Source organism: Orbicella faveolata, unplaced genomic scaffold (assembly GCF_042242905.1).
Source record: "Orbicella faveolata isolate gen_17 unplaced genomic scaffold, um_ofav_v1 contig_24, whole genome shotgun sequence".
Lineage (NCBI taxonomy): Eukaryota > Metazoa > Cnidaria > Anthozoa > Scleractinia > Merulinidae > Orbicella > Orbicella faveolata.
In genome coordinates, this window is record NW_028301552.1 from 7,007,501 (window position 1) to 7,024,549 (window position 17,049).

The following is a 17,049-nucleotide window of genomic DNA, read 5'->3' on the forward strand; positions in this document are numbered from 1 at the left end:
CTTGGGCACTAGTACCTGCGTTCATCTCAGATAGTTTAACTTAAACAACTTTTTGTTACCCAAGCAACGCATACCACACTCTTCTTAAAACTTATTAGGGAACATTCTAGTGTGGCGATAGTGTGATCACGTGACTTTCCATGACGACGTTTCCATGGCAACTATATTTTCTAAACGTGTTTCGCGACATTTTTGTGTTTTGAATATCTGTTTTCGTGAGCCTTTTGACTTTTTTTTATAATTATTTCATTCCAAAATCTTTACAGGTCCTACATTTTCTAAGATTGTTCTCTTTAATAAATTTGAAGACCTGTTCGTTTATTCGTGAAATCCAATATCGCAGGACTTTTGAAATGTGATGTCATTTAGTGGAATGCTTCGCACGTGATTACCGCAATGGTAAACAAATTTGGATGATTTGGATGCCATGTAAGTTTGATTACTTTTAAGTCAATACTTTGAAGATATATGGGGTGATGGAAACAGAAAGCTAGAAACTCCCCCACTTACCCTCACCCAGGCTAACGAACAAAGTAATAAGCACGGGCTAAATATTTCCGGTATTAGGTAAATATCGGCTACATAAAAACACGTCCCAATGTAAAAATTTCCATTGTACCTGAAGAAGGCTGGTTTGGTCAGCCGAAATATAGTACACCTTCAAAAAATCATCCTACGTTGTGTCGGTTTTTGCTTTTGTATTCTTCATTTTGTATGTAAAGCCGATTATATCACTATTGATCCAACGTACACCAGCAGGATCATCGTTCCAGTTGCTTGCTTAAACATTTTATTAATATAGTTGAACTATGTAGAGTTGTTATATCAAGAGTGTACTGCTACATGGTAAAGTTCAGATGAGATTCAACCTCAGCTACATTAAAAGTTAAAAGATTTCGAAATCAGAATTAACAGCAACTAACCATCTGTGATTAAAAATGAAATATTTTATCAATTCTCACCTTTGCTCCGCGGTATATATAATCTGGGTTTTCCTCCAAGTCATTTTCATTCCCTTCATGAGTAGCATTATTCAATTCACATCTGTGTCTCTCACTTTTACTTCTCCTCATCAAATTATAACTTGCACAGTTGTGTTCCTTGTAACCAAGTGCATCACAGAAATCTGTCATCATGACGTCATGAACACGTATCACATGATTTAATAGACGTTTTCCTTGGAATGTTTGGTCGGCTCGGAACTCCAAGTCACGACATTGATCTGTAAAAAACGTTTTTATTGGCATTGATTGCACGTTGCATTCTTTATAGTATGATATTTTCGATATAGTGTTACTGTTGGCGAACGCAATTAGCTTTTTATATTGACCTCAATTACACATTTTAAAAATTGATTTTACATTAACATATTCCCTAATAATAACGTGTATTATCGTTTGTCTCACGATGTAGTCACTTGAGAAGTAGATCGCGACGTTTCGACTGCTTACTGCTAGTCTTCTTCAGGCGATAAGGTCGACTGATTGCACGGTATCATTTATATCACAAAGGTCGGCTGTGATTGGTGCATTTCGATCCTCCTATTGTTCCATTGTTCCGGCGAGTAGCTGTTCCCTCAGTGGTCCGCTGTTGTACCGTTCTCTTGTTGTTGTGTTTCTTGATCGTGGGTATCCATGCTTCAGGAATTTCAATTCTGCTATCCCTGTTCATGTTGTTAGGGTGAAGTCTTATGTGAATAGCTTCCTTGACCCTACGTGTGTACCAGTGAGGATCTCGATCAATAAACTTGACCTCATTCCAGATAGGATAGTGGCCGGTCTCGTGGGTGTGTTCAGAAACGGCGGTGGTCTGGGTACGGGCGAGTCGTACATCCCTGTCGTGTTCTTTGATCCTCTCCTGCTTAGATCTCCCTGTTTCCCCGATGTAGACTTTGCCGCACTCGCAGGGAATCCTGTAGACAACACCATCTTGTTTAGCCGGGTTGACGGTGTCCTTTGGTCGCACTAAGTGTGACCGAAGTGTCGTGTCGGACTTAAAGACGGTGCGAATGCCTTGTTGTTCTAGGCAGCGGCGGAGAGACTCCGAAACTCCTTGGACATAAGGTAAAACGGCGGTGGATTTAAATTCCGCGACAGGCTCTCTTCTCTTCGGTCACACTTAGTGCGACCAAAGGACACCGTCAACCCGGCTAAACAAGATCCTCACTGGTACACACGTAGGGTCAAGGAAGCTTTTCACATAAGACTTCACCCTAACAACATGAACAGGGATAGCGGAATTGAAATTCCTGAAGCATGGATACCCACGATCAAGAAACACAACAACAAGAGAACGGTACAACAGCGGACCACTGAGGGAACAGCTACTCGCCGGAACAATGGAACAATAGGAGGATCGAAATGCACCAATCACAGCCGACCTTTGTGATATAAATGATACCGTGCAATCAGTCGACCTTATCGCCTGAAGAAGACTAGCAGTAAGCAGTCGAAACGTCGCGATCTACTTCTCAAGTGACTACATCGTGAGACAAACGATAATACACTTTATTATTGCACCTACCACGATGAATAACAACAACCGTTTCCTCGACATATTCCCTATTTTCCAATTTCCTATAATTCAGTCTGTTTGCGCCCCCGCCCCCTACCCCCTAAAAAGTGCATAAACTATTGTTGTGAAATACTCTTGGGAATATGCAGATTATGCAGGGCAAATAGAGTGCATTATGGGCAGTTGGAAAATGGAGAATTTAAACCTATTATTAGATACAAGAAATGAAATAGGTAGAGCCTGATTAAAAATTGGCCCAAATGATCATGGAAAAAAAAAAAAAAAAAAAAAAGAGGAAAACGAAGCAAGGTTAGTTTGCCCAAAACAACAACAACAGCAAAAAACAATGACTACTTTATATATCATCAAGCAAGGGAAAATTTGCACTACGAATATAATTTTTACGTACTGATAACAATGCAAAGCAGCCCAACAGTCAAATCGATTTTTACTTATCATTAGGGCGAACAACATAAATAGCTGTGACCACAAAAAATAGCACGTTCTACTTTGCTCTATAAACTTTAAAAATATTTCTGCATTTCCTTGTTTTACTGACATAAAAGCAAACCCATACACCGACGGTGGTAAATGGGGGGATGTAACCCCTCCCCCAGGTTTTCTTTTTGTTAAGGCTTAGCGGTATAAGTTTACAATAAGCAGATAATCCTTAACTTGCTCTACAAGATGACACCATTTTTGCTGGTTATGACGTCATATGACGTCATTTAACCCACTATCTTGGATCCACCATCTTAGATTTCAATATTTTCTTAGCTGAGTCAAGAAATAACAAAAATTAATACAGTCACACCAAAATGCTCATAGAATGTAAAGATATGAGAATTTCCGCAATTTGATGTAGAAAAGAGGAAAAACAGAGAATTCTCAAAAGTGCTGATTTTTGCTTAGACGTACACGAAGATTTGCCGTCGTCATGGCAATATCATAGATAAACAATTGACATATCAATATTTCCGTATAGGATGAATGAACAAGTACTGAAAGCTTCAGGATTTTAGATTAAATCGTTGTATGGGAGGGTGTTTGGCATCCACCCTACCTTGTACGTCCGAGGGCTAGATCAAGTGCAATAGGATTAAAAAAAATTAAGGCTGTTGACATACGAACGAGAAGAAAATAAAGAAGAAACTCGGTAGCTTTCCTTGTCGTTTTGCCGTGGCGGAATAAACTTCAATTCTAAATCTGTTTTCTTTTTAATTATACAATTTGCTCTTATATTGCGGAATTTGCGGGAGTTCTAACAAAATTTTCCTTTTCGTAATTAGAACAAAGCAACCCGCGGCTTCGGACACCAGTAATTAACCAGTCCAGCTGAAATCCCACCGTCTTCTATGAATAGCCGTTATTAGTCCTTTACATGTTACCTTTTCTTCATTTGTATTACGATATAATCTAAAATTTAAGCGAGAAAATTCCGGGTAATTTTGTAGAGTCTGCGACAGATTGACTCAACTCCTTGCTGGAGTTACATTGTAACACAAACGAGAAAAGTTAACCGTGAAAAGGGCTATTCTGTCGCACATGCTGTCTTGTTAGTGGCGAAATGAACTACATAATAAATAATAGTTTTTATTGGGATTATCGACCAAGTGTGAGGCCACGATAGCTGGATATTGGCCAGGTCCATAAATATATCACTCAATTATATCACTCAGTAACTCTTAGACTAATACAAAACTAAAGACGATAGATGATGACAGTAGAGCCCGATTAATTGTTCAAGGCAAACTCTGGTAAAACTATCGACAAAGTGAGAAATTGTTTTCTTAAAGATTATAGCCACACGTCAACTGCCATAACTGTCAATTAAGACAAAGTTATATAACGGATAACAACTTTATAGCCCGAAACTGATTAAAACGATACCAACGAATTGCCCAAAATTTTGGAATCGGAACGACGTTTATTATGTTAAACCCATAATTTGTTTTTTCTCGCCGGGAAAACAAAACTATGAACAGTAAATGGACCAAGATTCCAAGTTCCCCTATGAAAGTAGAGTTGCTCGAAACTTTAAGTGAAGAACAAAGAAATTTGTACAAAACACACTAGCTCATACTGGCTTAAAAACCAGGTTACGTAGTCGAGTCCATTCGGTAGGCTTTAACATTATTTGCCGTAACTTTTGTATTCACCATCGCTAATAGGTTGAGGAGACAGCTGGAATGGGAATGTTCTGCTTTTTATCGCAGTTTTCGGTGGACATGACTTCCCTTCTCAGTGTCGAGAGTCAAAACGTGTAACCTAAACAAATTTAAAAGCCCTATGCAAAATAAATGTCGTCCTTTGAAAATAAGTTGGAAAACAAGGCAACAGTACTGAAAGGAGAAAGTAACATACCGGCAAAAGAGCTGGCCCTTGGCATCAAAAAAGACATCAAGGCGAATTGAACAGAACTGACAAAAAAGCCAAACATGCTCGCTAATATTAAACACGTTTCGCGAGGAGTTGAATAAAAAAGCAAAACAATGAAAAACGCTGTAGGACGTTTGCTTTGTGTCACAACGGAGTTTCCTTTTCTTATCGCTTGTTTGGACCAACAGACGTTGCCACGGTTCAAATTATTATTCACTGGTTATTACCATTGGGCTAAGATTGTTGTGATTAAGCCTGATCATGATGTGCCGCTATGTCGTAAAAACAATATTTGCACCTTTTTACAAGAAATACAAATTTGTAGTGTGGATATGGGAAGTCACCAAGTGACTATTTGATTTAACTCGTGAAAAAATCGCAATTTTCAATTAAAACAGTTTTCATTTAAAACGTCGACGCTATGTGACATCAGTCAGTCGATTTTAAACAACAACAAAATGCACCTGCTCTTAAGAAGCAATTCTGCTATAATAATTTTTTTGAAGATCTCAATGTTTTTGATGTGCCACCGCAACTGAAATTGCAATATTTGGGATTTCTTAGGCTCAGAGATGACCTGAAATATGAGAAGAAGTATATATTTAACCAGCGTGAACTGCAATGAAAGGGATATTGCCATTACCTAGCTACAGCTGACGCTGGAGGGGGAAACATGGCATCGAGCTTGGCTTAGCAAAGGTTCTTACGTAAATCGTCTCGTACAAATAATGGACATGAACGAAGAAAATAACAGTCTATTGAGACATATTTTGTTGTATTCAATTCTTTTGCAACATAATTCGTACAAGAGAAAGGAAAACACCAATGCACAAAAGAGGCATGGATATGACATCAATTTTGAAACAGAACGTCGGATGTGTATTTCACTATATATAGAGCCCCAACGACACAATGCAAATAAGTGAATCATTGTCAATCGTATATCATCTTCACCACGAATATCACCACCGACATCCCACTCAGTATATGGGCTACATAGTTATGTGAGGCCCCAAAGAGTATGGTTTTTCAACCGTTTTGGTAATAAATGGGGTATCGATTTAAGCTGATTTTGGCCATTTTGGTCATGAATAGGGTATGGTCTTTGCACTGTAACCTTGATATGGGTATCTTTTTAACAAGAAGACTGAGAAAATCAACAAAAGCCATTCACAAATTATGTTTACGGTAATTTAACATTGGTCTGAACTAGGAAACCAATTATAACGCAGGTCTGAAACAGAGTTTTGATTTAAGGGTTAGGTCATAAATAGGGTTTCGAATTTTTGGTAAGGTCATAAATAGGGTAGGGAATATCGCAGATTTTGGTCATAGATAGGGTAAGCGTTTTGGGAAGTGGGCTGCACACCCTCCCCAATTTTTCTGGGAGTACCTCCCCCCCCCCCCTCGGGGATTTAGCCTAGGCAGGAGATCGCAGAGCAGACCACGAAAGAGGCTGAATAAACGCGCATAAATAGACAAGGGAGTCCCCTGGGGTTTTACCAAGCTCTATTGATTTAGGCAGCGCTTCCACACTACGCCGGAGAAATTTGAAAGCGCAGCTTTATTTCTACGCTTTAGCCTAACGTAACATCTTGGCTGGATGTAAAGCCAATTTCTAGAGACTATTCACCATATCTTATTTAAAATTTTCAAAATCTTTAAAATTGACTCAAAATAGCATTCAATAGACAAAACAGGTCGTATTTTGTTTTTTGTTCGCGTGATGTACGAGTCCATCACTTACGTTCCCTTGTGGGGTCATGAGACTTCTCAAACGTTTTTGGTTGGGCTCACAAAGCAGTATTCTCCCACGAGCATCATTTCTTAAATGTTCGTCTTTTAACGTAATACCATAATTTAAGGGTCGACTGTTTGTTTATATAATAATAATAATAATAATAATAATAATAATAATAATAATAGTAATAATAATAGTTACCTGTTGACAAAGATAAACCAACAAACTAAAAACTACCACCACCTTGATAAAATTTACAGCTCGGACAGACAACTTTCATTTTATGTTTTCTCTTAAATCCTTCATAAATCCAGTTATCTCGACCACATTTTGATGCCCCAATTTTCTATGGGGCATCAAAATTGGGCACTAAATACTAATTGGGCAGTAATCACTAATTGTTCTCAGACTTAAACAACGTTTTGTCGCCTAAACATCACCAATGGAATGATCACATCACTTTCAATTTCTATGGCAACCATAACTATTTTCTTAGAGTGTTTCAAAAAATGTTGCGTTCTTTACGCTTGAATATATGTTTTTTGTAAGCTTCTTGATTTTTGCGTTCGACGAAGTGGAACGCAAACCTAATTTTGACCTGTGGCTTTTCAGAGTTCGTCTTACTGTGCACGGTTCTAGGTCGAAAAAAACCACATTCCTGTAAGGACACCAAAATGGCCACCCTGCTTGATTTTTACAGGGGCATGTCACGGCTAGTAAACTGGTACCGTTTAATGCTAAGACGTGTGATAAGACGTGAGGAACATGTGAGTATTTGAGCAGGCTATGTGAGCTCGTCTTTCCAATGGATCTTTTTTTTGACTTCTTTCCATTCAGTCGCCATACGCCTCGCTATTATGTGCTCTCAGCGTTAGATTCTGGCGAACTTAAACGCTTCGACGGCAGCATTTATCGCAATCTGAGGGAATTGTCCTTGTTTATTGACACAACTTGGCTTTGGGATGACAACCGTGGGAACAGCTACATTTTGATTGCATTTGTTGATTAGTTCCAGTCGCGACAGATAGCTCAGTCTTTATCCGGTCGAAATTTTATTGTTTGGAATCGGTGGAAAAGTACTCTGAAGGCAAGATCCATAAGACTACTTTATTCATCAGGGGATATACTCGAATTAGTCGCGAAACGAGCACGCTACTGCAAATGCTAGCTTAGAATAATGTACGTAATTTAAATATTCTATGAAACCAGGAGCAATAATCGGGGACGGAGACCATAAGCGCGCGCCATTTCAAGTATTGGGGTTGTCCCCATGATATGGGACAATAATTCTATTTTTAGAACAAATTGCGCCATCACCTGCGGCACACGCGCGTGCATGCTGCGAGGATTTTTGCGGATGTCGCGCGGGGGAAATGGCGTCCGAAATTCCCGAAATGTTTCATGTTTTTGCCCCACAAATCAACGCGTTTACGTCTGTTGGAGTTTTGCTTAAGTATTTTCGTCGTAAGCTGCTCCAGTTTGAGTGAAGTAAGACAGTGTCGAATTTAGGTATGTTCCGCTGTAAGCTTATATATATCGCTGACCAAGTTGTGTTCCGACTGATGCTTCTTTTACATGAGCTGTACATTACTCCACTTTAAATTTCACATATGTTGAAGATTAACAGCTTTTCCATTACACAGCAAAAAAAACTAGCTGGATATATTTAGATATAGCAGAGCGTCAGGACTTCATAGTTTCATAGCTCCTCTTGCCACACGCTTGCGAGGAATTTGTCAGTCTATCGCGACTGAAAAGTAAAACAAAATAATTGCTAGTTTGAGTTTCGCTTGAATTGTAAGCAACGCTTGATGTTTCATCGAGGCTTAATAACTTTACGTCCGTAGATACTGCTCAGTTTTATTCGTGTAAAAATCCAGTAAATTCTCTGTTGTCGATGAATGAGAGCGCCCGCCGATGCGTGTTCTGTACAGTCAGTAAACATGACAAATTGTACTTCCGTCGAACAGGGCTGAATAACGTCTGCGCATGTGCGAGAGGTCGGCACAACAAAATCAAATTTCGGCGCGAACGTGATGTGTGGTTCTTTCGTGTTCAGTTGAATGACGACAAGAAAGGAGCAGAAATTTTTCCATTATTTTGGCACCTAAACGCAAATATCTCCTTTTTATGCCCTGGAAAATGACAATTTGAACAATTCGAAGTTTTTGTTCCCAAAGAAATGCCGAGAAATACAAGAAAACTTGTAGTTAACGCGGTAAATATTTAGAGCTTTGGATTCAACCGCCACGATTCAGCGTCGTTTCGTTTGACAGTCGTTTGCTTCGTTTGAGAGACAAATGATGTTTGGGGGACATTGACGGCAAAATGAGAGTTTGGAAAAGTGTCGCCAGACGTGAGTATTACGATCTTAGTTTGTTTTGTAATCAAAATGGCACCTTTCTTTGGCGAGTCGTAAAATTTATTTTAACACAAACGCTGTGGTATGGAATTGCTGTCGTAAAACTTGTATGGTCGGCACCTGCATGCACTCGTAAGCTTACTCGCAAGACTTAAAGCTCAAAAAATGCTTTCTCCAGGAACGTATATTGTTGGCTACATGTACCTATACAACTGTAGAGTACTTTTATGTACAGAGTTTGCTTATCTTAATCGATCGACATATTTCATTATCTAAATGAAACACATGTTACTGTTCCTAAATTATGTGGGATGCTGTTAATCGTTTTAAACCATGAAAGCAGTTCAAACGCTGCATGGTTTGGGGCCATTGCCAAAAATGTTCCACTTGTCCCATGGTAATGACTGTCAAACACAGTTATTCCATTCTGTGTAGGGATGAATACCACCGTTTTGTCATTTATAATGAAGATACATGCTGTCTTGGTATTGTTCAGCTGGGCTTGGTTTAAGTGGCACGGCAGGCTTGTTGCTGGAGTCTGCTCTCTGATGATACTGACTGGCAACTCTGCAGAGACATCAAGGCTATCAAGGGCTTTTGTCTGCTTTATTTTAGTTGCTGGTTCCTGCACACCATACAGCTGCCCACCACTGTTTTCATAGTATTTAAACATAGCGGTCTGGCAGTGACTGCAAAATATAATGTATAATGTATAATGTATATTAAGAGCCAGTGCCCATAATTATGGACCAAACAACGGCATGTACAAGTCGAAAAATCGATTTTGCTCATTTTTTGCCCATAGATTGGCCCTAGCTAGTAAACAAACGGACCATAGTTAGTTTCTGCTAATGCAGCTTTTTTGGGGAGTAATTTGCGAAAAACGATTTTTTTCCGATTAGGCTCAAAATCTACTTCCGGTTTTGCTGAATTTTCCGAATATTTGATTGCTTCGCGCTCCGCAGAACAGCTACTTGAGAATCTTTCAATGGTCTTTACATTCAGCTCAGGTCTTCATGGTATGACTGAGCAAAAAATAAAATAAATCGAGGCTTCGTTTCAGCCTGAAACGAGATCGAACACAAACGGAAAATATTACGATGTGTTTCAAACGAATTATAGCACTAAAATATCGCCATATTTTTCTATGGGCTATAACTTTAAATGCCATAAAAACACTTTATACGGGTTAACTGTACACCCACCTGTTTGAAAATCAAAAAATATCTCTGGGCAAATGGTTTTAAGTCGCCCGCCTTGGCCTGTGCTTCTCATGAATTTTTCCCTGAACCGCCGTGAGAATGTAAACAATTGCGTGACTCTGGCGGTCACCCTGAATACATAATTCGTTTCCAACAAACCGCAGATGGCTATCTTAGAACATTTGGGTGAAAAAAGAAAAACATAATGGACCACTTTTAACTTTTATATTTTGAAAGTCATCGCTTTGGAAATTTCGTTAATTAAAAACGCCAATTAAAAGCAATTTACTCGGAGTTCGGGTGTTACTGCTATGTCGTTTTAGGCTGTCGTTCTTTCTCTGATCATTTTAATTACAAGAACGAGTTCTAGAAAGAAAATCGTTCTAAGTTCATTTGTTAAGCGTAATGAAAAGTTGATATTGTTGGTTTGTAGCCTTACGTGATCTGAAGGAACGCTACAGTGATTAAATTTGTATTTGTTGATTTCGACGGATCGATTTTCGGTTAAACCTTTTTATTTGTGCCAGCACATTTAGTGCTTTTTCTCCTGCTAAAAAGTCGGAAAAAGTAAAGTAAACAAATCCTAAAAGTCATAAATAAGAGGCATCGACAGTGCGAGTGTCTCGGTAAGCTGTTAATTTGAACAATTACTGTGCTGGACGGATTGCTTTCCTGGTTACCCACGTACTATACCTAGTTCATTGTGCGCGAATGTTTCTGTTTCAAACAACTGAAATGCTCAGTGCTTTTTCCTTTTTTTCTTCAGTCTTAAAACTTAAGGTTAAAGTTAGGCTAAACCCTAAACTGTTTTGGCGGCCAACCTATTTTTGGCTAATTGCTTAATCAAATTATATATATATTTCATTGAAATTCGCTCCTCTGTGACCGACTTCCGCGAACAAAACAAGATGGATGTTCGCTGTTCATTTAAGACTACAATCCTGGTCAAAAGTGTTGGGACAGTTACGGCAGATGACTTCACAGGCAGCCTCTCTTAAGACCAAAACCGCGCAAGCCCGCCTACCCCCTCCCCCTGTCAATGTTGATAAAAATCTTGAAGAAAAAAAATCCTTGACAATAGCCTCAGAATAGCCTCGTTTCAAGAGTTGTTCGCCTCCTAGAACAGTATTCTCGAACAAAAGAGACGATAAGATAGATATTCACGTCTCATTCCAATAATAGCGATTTTTCAGCAATCGCGTTTGGTTCCAACACAACTGTCTAACCACTTTCTATTGTCCCTTTTTCCTTTTTTCCCACATCCAATCTAGTCTTCAGAATAGCTTCATTTTCATGCAACATTGCTAGGGGAGAGGGGGGGTCAATTGTACTTGCTTCCATTCATCTTTTGTTCTAAAACGTTAAGGACGTAGTTGAAATCGTGGGTTTCAGCGCGCAAAAATGGGAGGTGTCCCAACAACTTATGGCCAGGATTGCAGGTTTACACTAGAGGAAATTGTTCCGGATTCGTGATGAATCCAGAATGTTTTAGTGCCGGATTGATTTTGCCATTTACACAAAAGTGGACGAAACCGAAATAAAAACCCCCCGGTTTGGTCGTGTCTCCGGAGATTTTGAATCCGGAATTTAAAGTGGGAACTTTGAATCCGAAAACTTTTGAATCCGGAGAGTTTTGTCGTGTGAACGATTTTCTCTCGAATCCAGATATTTTTCCGCCTGTGATCTTTTGAGTTTGCGGTGGAACGAAAATGGCGGATTACATGATCCAGTCGTAGTCGAGTCGTAGGCGCATTGATGGCCATTTGATGGCGGTCGCTGGGTGATTACCTCGTGCTGTTTCAGGTGTAGGTAATCACTTTTATAATGGGTAATGCCATACTCCTCAGAAACCGTGCCCAATTTACACTTTACTGCGCAGATGACGACGATGGCACGATCGAAAACCTCGACGGTTTTCGACCCTAAACCCTAAGTAAATACCTGGAGGAACCTGGCATGATGGACAACAGTACCGTGGTCAGCGAGTTGAAAGAAAACTTCAGACTGTCTCAACCTACCCCTAGCCTTATTTTCGGAGGCATTTTGTTTCTCGTTGTCGAGGCAACAAACTGCTTGTCAACCATTCCATCATGAATGTTCCCGGAGTTATCGTCGTGTATAAACGATTAAGAATCCGAATATCCTTTCACTGTAAACCCCTACTAATCCGAATACTCTAAAATTGATGAATTCGGGAACTCCTTTATTGTAAACCTAGTCCTAGATCGACCACTGTAATGTTTATTTGTCTACCAGTGTTTTGATCTGCAAATTTCAGTTAATTGATCAAACAACCAAAGTAGAAAAGATGGATTTTTTTCCCAGTATGATTGAAACTTAAACGCAATTTCTTCCTCGGCTAATTCAATTCAAGAAATTCCGGGTTTTCTAGCTGAGTTTGAGCATATTGTGTAGGTACAAATTTTCTGCACAGATAGAAGAGCTGAGATGCCGTCGCGCAGTTAGTAGTCTATAGAAATTATGGTATTTCCACTTGACTTTATTTGTCAGTCAATGATTCAGTTGCCATAAATCATAGAGGATTGGTTAAGTGTATCTCTGAAACTGCTACTGTGTTGTAAGTTATCAGTGAAATCAATAAAATAAACAAGTGTTAAAATCATTTCCCGGAGTACTGTAGTAACGTTCTTTATCATGGATGTCGTGGGTGTCGCAATGCAAATGAAAAAACATATATATTTATACTAAGTTAAACAAAAAAAACAAAAACAAAAAACAACAACAAAAAAAACATTTTCCATTATTTTATCCACACAACGTTTCAAAAATTGCTTTCATCGGATTGCTGGAAACGAATATTTTACTCGAGAGTGGCTATCCGCGTCACGCAATTGCTTACATTCCAACGGCGGATTTTGGGCAAAATCTATGAGAAACACAGGCCAAGGCGGGCGACTTGAAACCATTTGCCCAGAGATATTTTTTGATATCCTAACAGGTGGGTGTATATTTAACCCGTAGAAAGTGTTTTTATGGTATTTAAAGTTATAGCCCATAGAAAAATATGGCGATGTTTTTAAGCAATAATTCTCTTGCGACATACTGTAAAATTTTGCGTTTCAGTTTTACCTCTTTTCGGGCTCAAAACTAACTTTGATTTATTTTATTTTTCGCTCAGTCATACTACCAAGACCTGAACTGAATATAAAATCCATTGAAAGATTCTCAAGTAGTTGTTCTGCGGAGCGCGAAGCAATCAAATATTCGGAAAATTCAGCAAAACCGAAAGTAGATTTTGAGCCCAGTCGGGTCGAAATCGTTTTTGGCGTATTTCTACCAAAGAAAGCTGTATTAGCAGAAACTAACTATGGTCCGTTTCTATTCTTACTAGGACCTATCTATGGACAAAATACAAGCGAAATCAATTTTTCGACCTGTGCCATTGATAGGCGATTTAGGTCCATTTTTATAGGCATTCACTCTTAAGAGTACTGTACCTTTCTTCTTCCCAATGAAAAAATATGAAAAAGGAACTTGAAAGAAAATACAAGCCTCTTTAAATTCCAATCTTTAAAATGACTTCATTTACATTCTGTAATGTAAAGGATAGCTTTGAAACCCTGTACATGTGGATGCAATTGTTTTCTCCAGTACGCCATTTGGTTGCGAAACTTACTCTGACACTGTACTGACAGTTTGGAAGTATGTTGGTGTGAATTATGTGCAGGCGTTGCTTTGGGGGAAATACAATACAAGGAGATTATCAAATAATGTTTTTTAGGGTTATCACCTGCAGTCTTTAAAAATTATTATTAACCCCGAATTTCCTGCATAGAACAAAAAGCCACAGCCTAATTTAACTGTTCCTTCCATTGAGTTGTTCTTCGTGAGACAGCAAACAGTAACCTTTTCTCTTAGAAGGTTTAAAAAGTATGACGTGTTTGTGTGAACAGCTTTGTCCTGTGAGGTTACATGTACCATAAACACCAGCGGATAAGCTGCACTTGCTGACGTCATGTTTTTTTGGAGCACTTTGAAAAAGACTACCCATAATTTGCTAATAGTGTCGGCGAGGGTGCTTATGGGATTGCCTATTTCGGGGGAGTGCGTGGGAAGGGGGTGGGTACCGTGCATACGGCTGGCGCGGCTGAAATTTGAATTGACCAATCAGGATTTAGTAGGCGGGAAAAACTTTACTGTCTTGACGTTAATGTATGTTAACAGGAAAGGTATTGTAATCGGGCAACTTTTCTCGCTGGAGATTGCATTGAATATTCACTAACCAGCATTTACATTTCCAAAAATCATATCAGATTGCAAAAATTGAAAAGTATGAAACATTTTGTTTCCCTAAGCTTCTAATTTGGCGCCAAAAATGGGTCACCGGCAAATCGCTCGTAGTTCGTGGAGTGTCGTCAAGTAAGATATTAGTTGCGTTATTCTGAACGAAATATGCTGTTCCTCGTCAAATTAAACCCGGAATTCTCAAGTTAAGGTCAAAGCGACTTAAGCATTGTCTCTACTTTTGTCCGTTGCGAAGAAAAACATTATTATCGTGTCGTTTCGGTAGGACAGCTCGGTTTTAATGCCGTTGGTATTGCGGGCGGAGCCGGCGTTTGTAAGGCGAACAGAGTTTTCGCATGTCGGCCTTGCATTTTACGTCTTCAAAATACCCCTTGTTTGTTTCGAAAGAGAGTGGTGGTCTGGGCCATAAGTAGCCTGGATAATACTGCTCAGATTGTTTTAATTACTTGCTTATCGACTCGTGACTTAAAAACCAAGAATTATAAAGTTGGTATCACCAAACTGTCATCAAAAGGGAATTTCTGCGTAAAAACATTTTGTTATTGTTTTAACACAGGAAGATGACCACGAATCTTCTGATTTTGAAATCGACTATGAGTATTTTCACAAGAGAATTAAGCCAAATTTAGTTCACAGAATTTCTGCATTTGAGTGTCTCAAGGTAAGTCCCTCAGAGTCGTTTTTCAAATGTTCTTCTATTCCCGTTTCGTACTAGGCAGCGTAAAAACCGTATTTAGCCTGGAGCTTATGTCTGTGTGTGTCGTTTGGGGTGGGGGGATCACAAAGTACCCTTGTCAAACAATAATGCCACACATCCTAAGCAAGCAGGGAACATTTTGGAACCTGACGTATCTAAGTCAACTATGTTTTCAGAGATTTTAAGCTTAAATTTCTGTTTTAGGAAAATGTTTTTATGAATACTTCTGAAGGTACACAGTATTATGTTTAGCCAAGGTGTAATAGGATCAGCGCTTGTGATTTTATCTTTCAATTCACCAGGTCAAGAGCGCCTGGGCTGGCCACTACGAGTACAACACACTGGATCAAAATGCCATTATTGGACGACATCCCCAGATAAGGAATCTCATTTTTGCGAACGGCTTTAGCGGTCATGGTAGTCAGCAGTCTCCCGCTGTAGGGCGAGCCGTCAGTGAATTAATTTTGGACGGTGGATTTCAGACAATCGACCTTACAGCATTTAGCTACGAGCGTGTTACCAAGAAAGAACCATTGAGAGAGACGAACATTATCTAGCTAGATGGTTATGGCGGCTTGTTAGGCTGAGAAGACGTAAAATTAATTGGTGTCAAAGGGCGCTTTCCTTCCGACCAAAACTTCAGGTTTGCATTTCCGGAAATTTCCAGAGGCAAATAGAACAGCATTTTCTACAATTTACCGAAAAGAGAATATCCTCGTGAGTTTTATCTAAATTTTCGAAAATGTTGTGTGATTTTCGAATTTTCGGAAACTTTCTCAAGAAATTTGCCCTCGTTTCGAAAATTCCGGAATTTTCGTCAAAATGAAGGCACCCAAATTTGTGAACATTTTCTAATTAACAAAGTCATATCTGAGGTGATCAAATTTGATTGAAAATGATTCGAGACTAAACGTCGTAATGTGCTCGATGTATTCTGGTTCTCAAAGGGAATATGGCTCCAGGACTTCGGCTTATAGTAACAAAGAATTCCGAAAACATGAGGTAATTTAGAGGCCCCCTAAATTTTCGGAGCGTTTGAATTAGCGACTATAGTTTATTTTAATTATAGATAGTGATTCATGCGCCGACTTTCTTTCGATGCGTTATGCGTAGCATGTTTTTAGTAGCCACATGTGATAAATTAATCATCGTTACCGTCATCACAGTCCTCTTTTAATCATCATCATCATCATCATAATCATCATCGTCATCGTCATTGTAACAATTACTATTCTGGTAACTGATCTAATCTATGAACTGTTCATCAGTTATCGATTACGAAATTATTGCAATAACGTCTAGTCAATAACTGGTATTACGCGGCCGCTGGGAAAACGTCGTTGGGCGACGTCTTTAACGCCTTATGGCCATGATTGTGTGTCGTGAATGACAATGATTTAAATAATTATTCGCTTGCGTTTGTGAATGTAAACAGCTTGCGACTGCTAACACGTGCGGAAGACGATATTACACCAGTGATGGGCTCTTGATCACACCCAGACAATGTTCCATTGAGGACAGCGAGCTAGAGCGATTTCTATTCCAATTTATATTGTATTGCTCCTCGAATGCAACGAAAAAGGCAACAGCATTAAAATCACCAGCTGCAGATAAAATTAAACGAACCGGCCTTATTCTGTTAAGATTCTTGATTAGAAGAGGAAAACCTCCTGAAGCAAATAAAAGACAAGGCATATGCTTTTTAGAAAACTCAGCTATCTTTTAAATATTCATGACACGAGAACTTAATAATTGTTCTCGCGAAAGCAACGTGTTCATGGCAGCTTCGATTAAAACCTGCTGTCGCCGAAGTTTCGTTGGATAATTTCTGAAACGAATGTTCTGCTGAAAGTCGGCGGGAGGAAGAACGAGTCTTTCTATTTTAAAA

At 39.1% G+C, this 17,049-nt stretch overlaps 1 protein-coding gene and 1 long non-coding RNA gene across 2 annotated transcripts in view; one reads left to right on the forward strand and one right to left on the reverse strand.

Annotated features, from left to right (window-relative positions):
* Positions 1 to 4,954, reverse strand: part of LOC110045494 (uncharacterized) — a 10,994-nt gene extending 6,040 nt beyond the window's left edge. The window contains exons 1-2 of the mRNA XM_089292213.1: positions 4,879 to 4,954; positions 963 to 1,222 (exon numbers count right to left, since the gene is read on the reverse strand). Of these exons, the coding sequence (XP_089148339.1) occupies positions 963 to 1,222; positions 4,879 to 4,954 (336 nt within the window). The remainder of the gene's footprint in view (positions 1 to 962; positions 1,223 to 4,878) is intronic.
* A 9,896-nt stretch (positions 4,955 to 14,850) lies between these two features.
* On the forward strand, positions 14,851 to 15,691 carry LOC149110146 (uncharacterized). Its single transcript, XR_016208031.1, has 2 exons — positions 14,851 to 15,125; positions 15,464 to 15,691. It is a non-coding gene; the product is annotated as an uncharacterized LOC149110146 (long non-coding RNA).
* The last annotated feature ends 1,358 nt before the right edge of the window (positions 15,692 to 17,049 follow it).